Here is a 14,144-nt window from a genome sequence, read left to right as displayed (position 1 = left end):
GGTCTTCAGTGTGGTGATGTTGGAAAGTGGTAGAACCTTTAAGAGGTGGAGGTGAATCATGGTATGCACTCACTAATAAGTGGATATTAACCTAGAAAACTGGAATACCCAAAACATAATCTACACATCAAATGAGGTACAAGAAGAAAGGAAGAGTGGCCCCTTGTTCTGGAAAGACTCAGTGAAGCAGTATTCAGCAAAACCAGAACGGGGAAGTGGGAAGGGGTGGGTGGGAGGACAGGGGAAATGAAGGGGGCTTACTGGACTTTTGGGGAGTGGGGGGCTAGAAAAGGGGAAATCATTTGAAATGTAAATAAAAAATATATCGAATAAAAAAAAGAGGTGGGGTTTAGTACAAAGCCATTATGTCATTGGGGACACTGCTCTTGGAAGTAACTGATGTAATAATAATTTTCCTTCTCCTCTTCCTCCTCCTCTTCCTCCTTCTTTTTTAAAGACAGTTTCTCTGTGTAGCCCTGGCTGTCCTAGATCTCGCTTTGTAGACCAGGCTCAAACTCAGAGATCCACCTGCCTCCCAAGTGCTGGGATTAAAGGTGTGCACCACCACTGCCAGGCAACTGGTGTAATTTCTGAGAACCCTAGTTAACCTTCATGTGAATAGACTGCTATAAAAGTGCAAGGCTGAACCATTCCTGCTCTACTGATTTCTGTTCACGCTGTGATCTCTCAGTTGTGTATGTGTTCCCTCCGTGTCCATCTACCATGTGATATACCAGATACAGTCAAGGAGACCCTCATCAACACTGAGCAGAATCTAACCCAAGCCCTTGGACCTCTAGATAAATATACAGATAAATCTCTTTTCTTTACAAATGTTTACTCAGCTTCAGACTTTTTGTTATAGTAATGGAAAACAGACTAATTCAGACAGGGTAATGCTGGAGGATCAGCTGCTTCTATGAGAATCTTCAGCTATCTTACCTGGCAACTGTTCAACAAGACAGGCAGCGCTGACCCTAATGGGAGGAGTTTCATTCCTAGGGAACAAGTCGGAACATAATATCAACTAAGTTTGTTATCATATGGGGCTAGGAATAAAAGAAACTAGAGGCAATCCTAGGCTTTAGGACTAGGACTAAAGGACTGGGGACTGGGAGAAGACTGCCTGTCATTCTTGCTTCGGTTGGTGCTAACAGGTTCTACTTAGGTAATCATGGAACTGTGGAATCCACAGACTACATCTGCTCTCAACTTTTAGTAGGTATTCTTAGAAAGAAGTTTCCCATCACAAAAGAAGAACTAAAAATGCTAGAAAAGCAGACAAGTCCTGAGCTGATCTCAGACATGGCGCCTCATCCTCTGATTTTTCCAGTTTGTAGCTTAGCATTACAAGAACAGGCTTACACTGTGCACCTAGCTCCACCACTGCTCCTTATTTCTCAGGCTGGCAGATGCTGACAGTAGAGGCACTGCCGCATTAGCCATTACTGCTGACTGCTTACTGTGCAGGGAGGCTGGTAGTCTAGGAAGTTCCTCTCGGGTGCTGCTGTGGCTACTGAAGCAGGACCCACATGCTGGAGAGTCATAGCGCATGAGGGGGTGACTGTGCACACATGCGTGGGCACATGTGTGCTGGAGGGAGGAGTCCTAGAAGGGCACTTTGTAAATACTGATGAGAGAGCAAGTCCAACTGCATCATGTTGCTGCCACTTTATCAGGATGGAGAAAGGACAAAGTACTTTAAAACATAATCTAATCACCGTGATTCTATAGGGACAAACATTGTGGGATAAAATACAGAAATGCACAGGTGTCACATGAGCAAGTTTGAGATGTCCAGGAAGCAGAACTGCAGCAAAGCTCTGTAGTTCACTCTGCAAACAGCTGAGCCTACAAAAGAACTCTCGAGTTGCAGGTTTCCTGGATTCTACGGAGACGGGGAGAAGAGAAGCACCCTTTCCTTAAAGACAAAGATGTATCTGCAGTGGAAATCAGCACTGGTTAAAACCACCAGGAGCTGGGCGGTGGTGGCGCACGCCTGTAATCCCAGCACTCTGGGAAGCAGAGGCAGGTGGATTCTGAGTTTGAGGCCAGCCTGGTCTACAGAGTGAGTTCCAGGACAGCCAGAGCTACACAGAGAAACCCTGTCTCGAAAAAACCAAATCCAGAAAAAAAAAAGGCAATAAATAAATAAATAAATAAATAAATAAATAAATAAATAAATAAATAAAACCACCAGGAAGGGAGGAGGCGGGACGACCAAACCAGAGGTGAACCACTTAAACGGAGAAAGCAAGGCCTCCTTCTCATCCTCCCACCCACCTCAAGCTGTGCCTACCCTGTCACTGGATCTGCAGCCATGTAGACACATAGAACCTTCCAGCCCGCAGAAGTGGTTACTATTTCTGGCCACTGTGTACTGGTAAGCAAGCCCCAGCGATGATAAAATGGTAACCCGGGAGCCCAGAAGACAATGTTCTCCACAAGGCCTAACCACCAGGAGTGGAGTCTATGAATCTCACATTTGTGGGCTCAATAAAAAATGTGACTCAGAGGACAGATGTGATGACGGTTAGGTAGGCTCAAGCCTGTGGCTGCTGTGATGATGATTCTTATAGTATGTGTAAGTATTGATTAACTTATTCAAGAAATTGTATCTCCTAGATACTAAACCTAGGCTCAGAGAATTAAGCATCCTAATCCAGATTACAGTCTAACAGTTTCGTCACAGCCAAGTGATGGGAATTATTATTTACTTACTACTTTTCTTGAAAACTATCAAAACATTCACCTACCATCTTGGTACAACCGTGTGTGCTTCAGGGAACACAGTGGGGAAGAACAGGTGGGGTACCGGAGCTGTGTTAGGATGGCTAGGACACAGCTTGGTTTTAAGCACCCGGGTGACAGGGGGAGGGGGGAATAGGAGTAACAGTTCCTCTGCCTTCCTTGAGTTTCCATGAAGGTCTCATATTCGACAGTCCAGAGAGGAGGAGAGTGAAGTTCATTCAGTAATTCCAGAGCAAGGTAAGATCAATGGCAGGATTACTTACATAAAATTTTCTGGGTATTCACTCAGGGCCATGTCGATGATGTTGAGAGCATCGTGGTAATGCTTCTGGGCTGACAACAGGAGAGCCAGGAGGTGTAGGGAGTTGGCATCATCACCTTGGAGTTGGAGAGCTTGGCGAACGTATCCTAGAGCTTCTGGTATCTGATTTAAAACAAAACCCCAAAGCCTGTTTAAACAGTCACACAAAGAGGCCCTGGGTACACCAAGCCTGCTGTGAGCTGTTTTATATCATGCTGCACCCACACAGGAGTCCTCATGACAGGATACTGGCCAAACGAGAGCTCATCCTCTTCAGCAGAAACAGGACCAGCGAGGGAACAGGAGAGACCCCACTCCTCTGCTGTTTCCATCTTCTCTCTAAATAAACTTTGATGCCCACAGAACAGACATACTTTTGATTATGTCTAAGATGATCTCTCTGTAAATGGAGACACAGACAAGCTCCCAGGGATTCTTAATGGAACCAAACTGCCTTAGCTGAACCACTCTCCCTTTCAGAGCATTACTGCAATTAAAATACACCATAAGCCATGAAACCTTTAGCAGAGCTTTCTAAGGACCAGATGTTTGGATCTCCACGGGACATGAAGGAAATATGCAAACAAACAAACAAAACCCCACACCTTTCCAAACTACAGCCCGAAGTAACTGGCTGCAAGAAACAAATCACTGGACCACTTGCAAAGCAGATGTATCCAAATTCAATCAGGTGCAGATGCAACCTTGATCACCAGTGCAACAGCTGCTCAGCATGCTCTTGTGTGTGTGTGTGTGTGTGTGTCTCATACACACGTGTGTTGCCTTTGGATGTACAGGTTGAGGCCAGGGCTTGGCATGGGATATCTTCTCCACCACTTTGCACTTTTGTTTTTTGAGGCAGTCTCTCACTGAACCTAGAGCTCCCAGGATCCACCTGTTGCTGCCCCACAGTGTTGTGGTTACAGACGTTACATGAGTGCCAGGGAAAGAGCAGCGCCTTACCCACTGCACCATCTTCCCAGCCTCACAACATGTTCTTGAAAAGCATGAAGCCCAGGGTTACATGTTCAGTAGGTATTTGAAAACTTATCTCACAGGTTTAATAGAAAGGAGAATCTGAAGTTGGATTTCAAAATAGAGCTAGGGATAGAGGCATTCTGACAAACCTGCCCAGGGGACGCCTATGTGGCCTCTAACTCTATCCTTTAACTCTCCTACCTCTTCCCAAAACTTCAGGCACCTTGGCCTTTAGGAGAATCTGTGACTCAAAGACTCCACTCTGAGTTCAGTTCTACATGGACCTATGCCTTTAGTGCTGGCTATGAGGTTTTCTTTGGAACCCTGGAATCATGGTCATTAGAGCTGAGAAGATGACTTGAGCACATCACCCTACTGAGTGATGAAAAGGGGGTGACTCTGGCTGTTCAGATCCCTCTCTAGAAGTGTCACAACCTCTGTCCCAGTCAACAAGGACACACTCATTTAGAGCCTTGGCGCTTCAACATTATATGCCTACAATCCTTGTAGACAGGTTGTACCCAGAGGACTCCATCTACCTATCCACTTTCTAGGGTGTCAACCTTCTATGTGGTTGACAGTGAGCCTTAAGTAGGGAGACAAAGGCAGCAATCCTCATTGTGCTAGCTTACAGGGATGGTCAAATGTTCAGAGGCAGAGGTGGGGCTCAAGATGATGTCTCTAGAGGGGATTGCATTGAGGGGTTCAGAGCTGGCTCCTTCACTCAAAAAGTCCTTCTGGGTGTCAAACACATACCAAGAAGTGTTTCCAATGTCAAGGCAAGGCAGCGACAATGGCAGGCATGGGTCTTCCCTTCCTGCAACCTCATGTGAAAAGGACTGATACTATATAAGGAAGATGGTTTCATGAGGAGGTTCAAGGAAATAGATGGTCAGTGTCAGCACATCTTGACTCCAGCAGCAGTTCCTGGCCAGGCCGGCCGTAAGCCACACTCCACCAATGACAGACCTTTCTAGGTAGGTGTCTTGGCCTCTGTTCCCAGGTTGCCAATGGGACCACTTCTGAACACTATTCTGAGGCAACTGGGAAGGATAATGCATACCTCAGCCCAGCCTATAGAGAATGACATATCTCCAGAGCCAACATCAGATTCACTCTTCCAGTCTGCACTCAGGAACGTGCTGGGGTCACCACCAGCATCTTGCAGCTGGTGGACTGGTAAGCTTATGGCTGCATTTCAAGAACAAGTAGTGGAGTAGGGGAAGGGGAACTAGAATGTGAAAGGCAGCTCAAGATGCCTCTGGGAAGATGAGGGCTAGTGAGACTTGGTCTTCTAGCAAGGAGATGCAAAGTGTGAGTGTTCACATCATCTATGTACTTTTAAAGGATTTGGTGCTCTGGTTGATACCTTCCGGCCTTTTCCAGTTATGCATGAATACCCCTGTGACAATCAGGCTCCAGCCAGTGGCTAAGTCCCCACCATGAAGCTCAGCACTGGTTCCCACTACTCCGTTCCTGTTAGCAAAGGCCAAAGGCTCTTCAGCGACCTCTTGGGTCAGTACATGCTGTTCTGCACTCACATGGACAGCGGGCCTCAGGCTGGGTCCTCTAGACTTGTGTATTCACTCTCATGAGTGCAGCCTGGGCCTTCTGTCTTCACAGCACATGTTCAAACAGACTTGAGCCCCAAGGTCTTTTCTGGGAGTTAGCTTCTTGTGAGAGCAGTGTCCGGCTTCCAAGGCAGCCTCAGGTAAGTCTTATGACACCTCTAGCTGAAGGAGTTGGAAGGGACATCGCACAGCAGGCTTAGGGCACACTGTAAACACTGACCTGTCTGGAGATGGCGAGCTGCAGGGCCAGGTAGAAAGCTGCTTGGTGATCTGTAGGTGACAGGCTGTGGGCCCTGAAAAAGTATTCACCACTATTAGAACATTAGGCCACACTTGCTTAGCCTATCAAAAACTGTCTTCACATCTGCATTTTGGTGTCAAAGCCACATTTTCAGCTGAATTGTATATCATTTTCTTAACCCTTCCCCCACATTCTGACTACCATACACAGATATATTACGGGAATAAGTTTTGGCTTTTGTCCAGCACCTAAAATGGCCATCTTGGTTCCCAGACCGTGGAGGACCCTAGAGACAAGGAATCCACAGGCTCCAAGGTTGACAGAGGAAGCCCAAGTGTAGCACTGGGTCACAGTAAAAATCAAGTGTGCAGGTCTAATCGACTGAAGAAGTATTCACCCTTTTTCAGTATAAACTCTTGACCAGACAATGGCTACTTTGTTTAAGTTTGGTGTGACCTTAACACTACTCATCCAAATTTCTAGATTTCAGAAAAAAACATATGAAAATCAAAGATCAGTTCTGCTTAGAAAATGAGACTTGGGTTTTTGTGAACCAGGAGACGAGAACGACACTGTTCGTTCTGAGAGCTCTACCACATCCCATGCAGTTTACCAACTATGCTCCTGTAGCTGTGTTGTGTAAGAGTGTGGCGGGACATCAGGCTTTGCAGCATTACCTGGCCTTGCCGTGGGATGCGAAGAGGCTGTCTTGGCTGCCTAAGCGACTGCAAATATCATCTTTTTTTGGCATTTATGTGGCAGTTAATTGTATTTCATCAGAAGCAATCCAAAATGTGATAGCTTACAGGACCTACTTCTGCACTTAACAGACAAGTAGGAAGAAAAAAAAAACAAACTTTCTTAGGTAAAAGAGGATCATGGAACAGACTAACTGCAAACTGCGGGTCCTGGAGAGCAAACAACCCTCTCTGCTCTGACAACATTCAGTGATCAGAGGAGGCACTTCTACCCGGAGAAGGCAAATTCAAGAGGAAACAGAAAGCTAAATCATTACAGAGTCATCTGTGGCCAACTTGCAAACTTTTCTATAGACATGAGGCCTTTTAGTTAACTGTTAGTCTTCCATGGGAAAAGAAAAAAGATTTCTAATATGCACAGTCCAGAAAACATGCCGACTCCATGACCTTGGGCATCGTTTGGGCAAATGCTGTATGTGCAGGGCTGGGGTTTACCCTTTTCTAAACCATTTAATTTAGGTACAAAAGTATTGTTATTATTTGTGTGTGTGTGTGTGTGTGTGCGTGTGCAGGTACGCTTGCCTGTGTGTACTTCCGGAGGACAGAAGTACCTGTCTGATTGGTCTTTACGCTTTCTCCCTTCCCTCCGTCTCTCTTGGCCTGGTCTCTCCCTGCCCATGAGGCTCAGAGTCATGACTAGACTGACTGGCCAGTGAGCCACGGGGATCCACCTTTCTCCACCTCCTCAGCACTGGAATTAGACCCACACCATCACACCCAGCTTTTATGTGGGTGCTAGGAATCAAACTCAGGACGCCATGCTCGTGCAGCGAGCATTTTACCCACTGAGCCTCGTGGCTCCTTTTGTTAATACTAAGCAAACAACAAACTCACTCCTGGGGAATCCTTACTAGCAGCCCAGCTGCAAGCCACAGCTTCTGCACTTTTCTGTCCTGGGTTTAAGAGATGGGGGCTGCAGACCCATCACTGCCTCCCAGTGTGAATGGGTTACAAGCACTGGCTCTCCACGCATTTGTTTTTCTTTGGTATTGATAAGGGAGGTGAACATGTCATGGTTTCTGTCTTTCTCAATTTTCCAATGAAAATGACTATAAAATCGATTACGAAGAAACATTTTGTTATGTAAAGTAATTTTTTTTATCTCATCTTCTTTCAAAAGATAATAAAGCCAGGTTTCTACAGCCATCAAAAATAATTTGTCAGAACTATAATTTTTCTCAACCCAGTTTGTATTTTTCCACAAATTAAGTTAAATCATGGTTGCTTCTATCCAGTGCTGATGAAGCGAGTTGGCAGATGATCTGGTGAATTCAGAGTGTGGATTTTTTTTTAGCTATGGCCAAAGGCCTCACCCTGGTCTCAACAAAGGGTTATGGATCACTAACCACAGGCCTGTAAAAGAAACAAACTAGAAGTGCTAACAATTTTGGTGTTTCCAGGGTGCTTTATGGTAACTTCTAAAGAATTTCCAATGAGGCTAATAACAACAACGCAACTGCCAATTTTGAATGAAGTGTACCTTAAAACACACATAGTTTAAGTGCCTTGTTTGCAAAATGAATTAAGTTGACTATTTCAGCTAAAGAAAGGGGGTAAGTGGGAAATGACAAACAAAACAAGAAAAAGCAAGTGGGGGTTGCTCTCTGTAGGCGCCACATGCCTTGCTGCAGCTGTGTGGGATAGCTCAAGCCGCGAAGCTCCTGGGGACAAGGGCCCTCTGGTATGCTCACTGCTAACTTGCTCAATGCCCAGGTAATTGGGCACGAGCCTACATGGAGCTGCAGCTCCACAATCCACCCTTACGCAGGAGCACTGACGAGGTTGCTAAAGGAAATTGAGACAACTAAAAATTCCATCACAAGATGCTCACGGTGCTTCTACTGGCAAAGTGCCTACACCTTAAATAATTCAGTTCTTCTCCCATGAAAAGGAGGCTACCTATATATCCATCCCTCCCTCCTTCCCTCCTACCTACCTTTCTACCCACCCAGCCACACTCTTCCATCTATCCACCATCCTAGCTACCTCACCATCTACCTACTCTCCCTTCTACCCACCATCCATCCATCCATCCATCCATCCACTTGCTTATCATCTATCTACTAGCCCACCTATCCATTGACCTATGCACGTCCACCCATTCATCCATTTATGTATCCCTGTATATCATGTAGTACTTACAGTACGTAATCTGAAGAGTAAGTGCCACCAGGCTCTAGGGATCCTGGAGATGAACAATACAAGTGCCCTTCCGTAAGGAGCTCTTCCTACCTCACACGGAGAAACCCCAAATGAACATCACAGTGTAATGGGTGATCATAGCACCCACACTGGGCTGCTGTTGGAACATGGATGAGTCAGACCACCCAGCTAGACCTCAGCATATCCAATGGACTCCTAAATTCCATGTCCAACAGTGTCTGGAGCTGATCCAGGAATGTAGGTAATGCTGATCAGTTTTGATTCTGGCTTATAAAGCACAGATCCCATATCAATGATGACTACAATTTATGAAGTATCTATTATAAGCACCTAAGAATATCCAGAAAAAAGAGACAGAAGGAGAAATGGAGTGGAAGGATGTGTCTTTGACCTTTAGACCTTCATCCTGCAGCCCTGGTTGGCTAATTTCTCTTCCAGCCCCCTTCATTTGTGATTACAATGGACACAGAACTCATGAATGCACACATGGTTCAACCAGAGCTCTTTCACTAGTGACACACTTTAAGCTTGTCCAGGTGGTTTTCACTGAAAGTCCTACATTCTGGGGACAGCTCGGCCCCAATATCTCATCCTTTACACACACACACACACACACACACACACACACACACACACACACTAGGGGAGGAGCTACAGCAAACTGAGGCTGAATATCCCATGCCACCCTGAATGGCAAACACAGATGATGTAATGCCACCACGTCCCACAGGAGCAGCGTTGCTAGTGCAGTCATGACACTTGCTGTCATCATCTTTGGAACTGCTTTTCTCAATAGGATGTGAGTTCAGTGAAACTACAGCTTACAATACTGCATACAATGGCATTTTCTTTACCATAGTTTTGTTCAACATGGATGATCTGGCTGAAGTGGCTTATGGGTAAGAACAGCTGATATCTCCATATCTGCTTCACCCCTCTGATATATTCAGACACTGCCCCTTTGAGTGCCTCAGAGAACAAATCTTTCTAAATCCTGGCTCTAGTTATAATTAAGACTTCATTCCTATAGGCTATATCTGCAACCTTATCCCTCTTCTAAATGTACCACACTTTTTAAAAAACAAAACAAACAAACAACAAAATCAGAAACAAATATCAGTATAAAATTTGGGGGAAACTTAAATGAAATGCATAGTAGAAAAATATTTCTGGCCGGGTGTTGGTAGCACACGCCTGTAATCCCAGCACTTGGGAGGCAGAGGCAGGCAGATTTCTGAGTTCAAGGCCAGCCTGGTCTACAGAGTGAGTTCCAGGACAACCAGGGCTACACAGAGAAATCCCATCTCAAAGAAACCAAAAAAAAAAAAAAAAAAAAGAAAGAAAGAAAATTTCTTACCCAAGTGGTTTTAAATGATCTATTTGCGTTTAAGAAGTAATACAATTTGTCTTATTTACTTAAAGCCTTTTCTTTAAAACAGCCAGTGTCTGCTTGAATCAAAATCACTGTATGCATTTGAAGACTGTTCTGCATTTCGCACAAACAGTAACTTAGGTCAGCCTTCTGCAGTGCACTCTGTTAGGTTAGGAGGGTTTATGGCTCCTTAGCTGCCTTATGAGCAAACATGTTAAATCTCTTTGAATTTAAACCTAAGCAGAAAAGGAACAGAAGAGAATTCAGGCTGACAGAGCAGCTGTTACATAACCCTCCGTTACACAGGCAGCCCCAGGCAGACCACCACTGTGGCTGTTTTTAGAGAACCAGTAAGATGTGCTGATTTAAGGAAAGTGAAACAGATGTGGTGGCCGCTTTCTGAAGCATCCACATGTGGGTTTGACAAGTAAGAACTGGAGAAAGTAAAACCTGGACTCATCCGAAATGGAAATGCTTGCATGCTCTGGGCTGAGAAACACTGATAACAAAAGCTAAGCCCAGAGACAGGGTCTGTGCAGATGTGGACTGGGGCTTCTTGTCACCAATCAGGAACGGGAGTGGCAAAGAGGAGGCTTAATGGACAAGCCGGCCTGGAGACAAAGAGAGAGGCAGGGGCACTTTCAAGTAGCAAAGTCAAGCATTAATGACTGCATGAAAAACCGCACATGGACGGCAGGACAGACCTACACTATGGCGTGATTCCGAGGAAAGGATCTAACAAGGTGGCTGGTACAGTGAAGGCTCGTGAAGTTTTCAAAGGAACGAAGCAATATAGTTTTAAGAAATCAGTGTAACTTGATGTATTTAAAACAACAGGATCAATTCAAATTCTAGATTTCCCCTCAGAGGGATGTATTTTCAGGGACCAATTCAGTATGGATGATTTATTATAGCTGTAATGAGCAGAACCAAGTACGGTAGGGCTAGAGCCAGTAGAGCCTGGCTCCACCCTGGGTCCCATCTACGCTCAGGGGACTCTTCCCTCCTGCACCTCTTCCCCATACTATAATGGTGTTATTGCTGGTCCTGCCTGCCCAGGAATATACAGGAGCATGGGATACTCAGCTTTTATAATGATAATGCATTGTTCTGTGTTCATGAGAGGCACAAAGACAGAGACAAGAGACAAGGTATTGTGGCATGAGGTAGGGCGGAGAGTTGGAGAAGGCTGCTAAGGGGCTGTTTTACAGACTTTCAAATCTCTAGCTTCTTCAACTCTTAATGTAAAATCCTGCAGCTTGACATGCATAAAAAGCCAGGGGTGGGGAGGGAAGGACCTCTTTTCAAGATGATGACAAATGTCTTTAATAAAGGAACGATCTCCCTAGACAACATGTCTATCTTTCTAGAGCTGAAATCACTTTATCAGGAATGAATAAAAAGTACCCAAATGAATAAACAGATTAAAAGTGTAGCCAACAGGGCAACGAGCGATACTCTGCTTCTAGCTTTGATGTTTCGTGTTTGCTGCTCAAGACATCCTCCCGGAGGCAAAACACTGTTTACATAATCTTTAAAAATACCCTGCCTCTCTCTCTCTCTCTCTCATCATGTTCGGTTGTCACTACGTACAGCAAGTGAAAAGATGAACACCCACTCACCTCTGAAATGCGAGAAGTGCCTTCCTCTGCAGGACCTCCTGCATCCCTCGCAAAGAAGCTGAGAAAAGGGTTCTGTTAGTAGGCGTCAGGAGAAGCTGGGGTGGGGTGTGCCCACACTAAACCCACTACCAAAGCCATGCTGTATGTACCGAGCTATGAGTGCCTACTGCAGGAGGCACTGATAGGACAGGCAGCCAGTCCCATTGCTAAGGCTTTGTGTGTCTATGATCAGGACATCACTGTGGAACAACATCAAGGAAACAGTGTGAGCTTTGGGGCCTATGTGTCATACACACAGGGGGCTGTGTCATTCTGAATCCGACCTGTCCTTATCACTACTTTCAGGCACATTCTGTTAAAAGGAAACCTGGCGTATACTGGGGTAGGGTGGGAGATTAGACCATTTGGAACTCCAGGAAGAACACATTGGTTCCCCAGGTAGACATGTAGAACCATCTCTGCCAGGATGGGTTCAGTCAGGACTCAAGCACCATGAATGGGTGAATGGCTATCAGAGATTCTTTGGTACTGGGCAGCTATGACCCTGGGCCAAGGACTCTGGCTTGATGCTAGTTTAATTCATGTCTGCTAATGGCCAGGATTCTAATACCTTGATGTCAACATAAAAAGATGGAGCTGCCAAAACCCAACATGGATGTAAGAATATCAGTTCACAGGAGTGAGGCTTTCTGGCTGAGAGCAAACACTTCCCTGTGTAAAACAAGAAAAATGGCTCCCTTATAGTCTTATAGAACTAAAAGGGCACTTTTTACTACAGTAAGGAAGAGTCGGGAACCATCTGTCTGCAGATGCACTGCAGGAGACCCTAATCTAATCGCTGCACAGGGGCAGCTCCTGCCAGCCAAGACGTTAACAGTGGGAGGCTGCCCACAGGGACTACTCAGAACCCCAATGGATCTATAGAGAACCTCTACTTGACCCAACAGAACTTTCAATGCTATAAGAGGCCCAGCAGGGTGTACTGGTTCTAGAAGCTGTTAAAAGGTAGACTGTGAACCAAGAATTTATGTGGGTAAGATCTCCTTCTAAAAGTTGTTATTTGAATACATGCTGAATATGGCCAATATATCATATGTACATGGAAAAGTAGCCAGTAATCTAGTACTAAAAAGCAATTGACATGTCAAACATGCAATATTTTAGGGTAGAGAAGGGAAAGATTTGGGCTAATATGTAGGAGTCACAGTAGTATTCTGTTCTACTGTGACTGACAGGGCAGTGAGGGACTCTCCAGGAGGCCGGCAAGATCCTGCCTCTTGCTCTGGGTGGCAGTTCAGAGCAGTTTGCCTTGTTCTAGTCATTAAGTTATATATTTGTATTAAGATTTTTTTGTATTCATGCTATATTTTAAAAATGTTAAAAAATTAATCATAAAATAACATCAACTTATACTTTCTGCAAAAGTTTCATTAACTATATAAAACATAATTAAGATTTATTTTAAAGTTATTAAGATTTATTTTAAAGTTAAAAAACCCATCAACCAAAACTTTTTAGCATATCCGAAATATATAAATCATTATACTCTAGAGCCATGGGTTAGCTACACTGCATTTGGACAGATTTGTGAATTAAAATGTGCGAATGAAGAGGTGCACAGTCCCTGGCCAGTGAAGGGTTGATCCCTGCAGGTTTTTGTCCCTAATTCTATACTGTACCTAAGACCCAATATCCATCCTTTCCCTTAGGACCTGGCCAGGCGCAGGGCTGGGGCCAGGGTGGGAGTGTTGTTGCACTGACTGTTGCATCCTTGAGGCCTTGTTCTTCTTACTCTCAAGAGAGATTCCCAGTACCTGCTGGCTAGGAACCTGGGCGCCACTAGCCCCACTGTGACCACAGCTCAGGGGAGCCCCAAACACTCCCCATCACCAGGCCAGGATCCCAGGATGGCCTGGCTTCTGTTCCCTCCACAGACAGAGGAGACCACGAGACACTGCAGGGCGGTCTTGGGCTGGGGGTGGGGGTGGGAGGTGTTCTCTCACCATCGGTGGCTTGCAGACTATATGTGAGCCCCAGAGCGAGGTAGCCTTTGGCCTTGAATTCTGACGTTTTCTCTCCCACGTCAACAACAGTTTTGGCAAACTTCTCAGCCTCTTCCAACTGAAAGATAAGTTTAAAACAACCTGTCAAGCTCGTAACATCACTTCCCATGAGCACATGAGAAACCCATGAAGCCAGGTTTCTGGTTTGCCGGATTCACCCCGGCAGTTCTCATTTCTTTTCTTTTTTTTTTTATTCGATATATTTTTTATTTACATTTCAAATGATTTCCCCTTTTCTAGCCCCTCACTCCCTGAAAGTCCCATTACTGGGCCTTTCAATGACCCACAGGACGCCTAGTTATCTCTCCTTAAATGTTCCCTTTC

General features: G+C 45.2%; 1 protein-coding gene across 3 annotated transcripts in view; it reads right to left on the bottom strand.

Annotated features, from left to right (window-relative positions):
- Ttc7b (tetratricopeptide repeat domain 7B) overlaps positions 1–14,144 on the bottom strand; it is a 215,169-nt gene that overhangs the window by 71,008 nt on the left and 130,017 nt on the right. For all 3 annotated transcript variants that reach the window (XM_052185252.1, XM_052185251.1, XM_052185250.1), the window contains exons 12-15: positions 13,761–13,878; positions 11,758–11,815; positions 5,822–5,894; positions 3,015–3,175 (exon numbers count right to left, since the gene is read on the bottom strand). In XM_052185252.1, coding sequence (XP_052041212.1) covers positions 3,015–3,175; positions 5,822–5,894; positions 11,758–11,815; positions 13,761–13,878 — 410 coding nt within the window. The remainder of the gene's footprint in view (positions 1–3,014; positions 3,176–5,821; positions 5,895–11,757; positions 11,816–13,760; positions 13,879–14,144) is intronic.

Source organism: Apodemus sylvaticus, chromosome 6 (assembly GCF_947179515.1).
Source record: "Apodemus sylvaticus chromosome 6, mApoSyl1.1, whole genome shotgun sequence".
NCBI classification, from domain to species: Eukaryota; Metazoa; Chordata; class Mammalia; order Rodentia; family Muridae; genus Apodemus; species Apodemus sylvaticus.
Note: the sequence above shows the minus strand (reverse complement) of the source record. Positions and strands in the feature narration are given on the sequence as shown.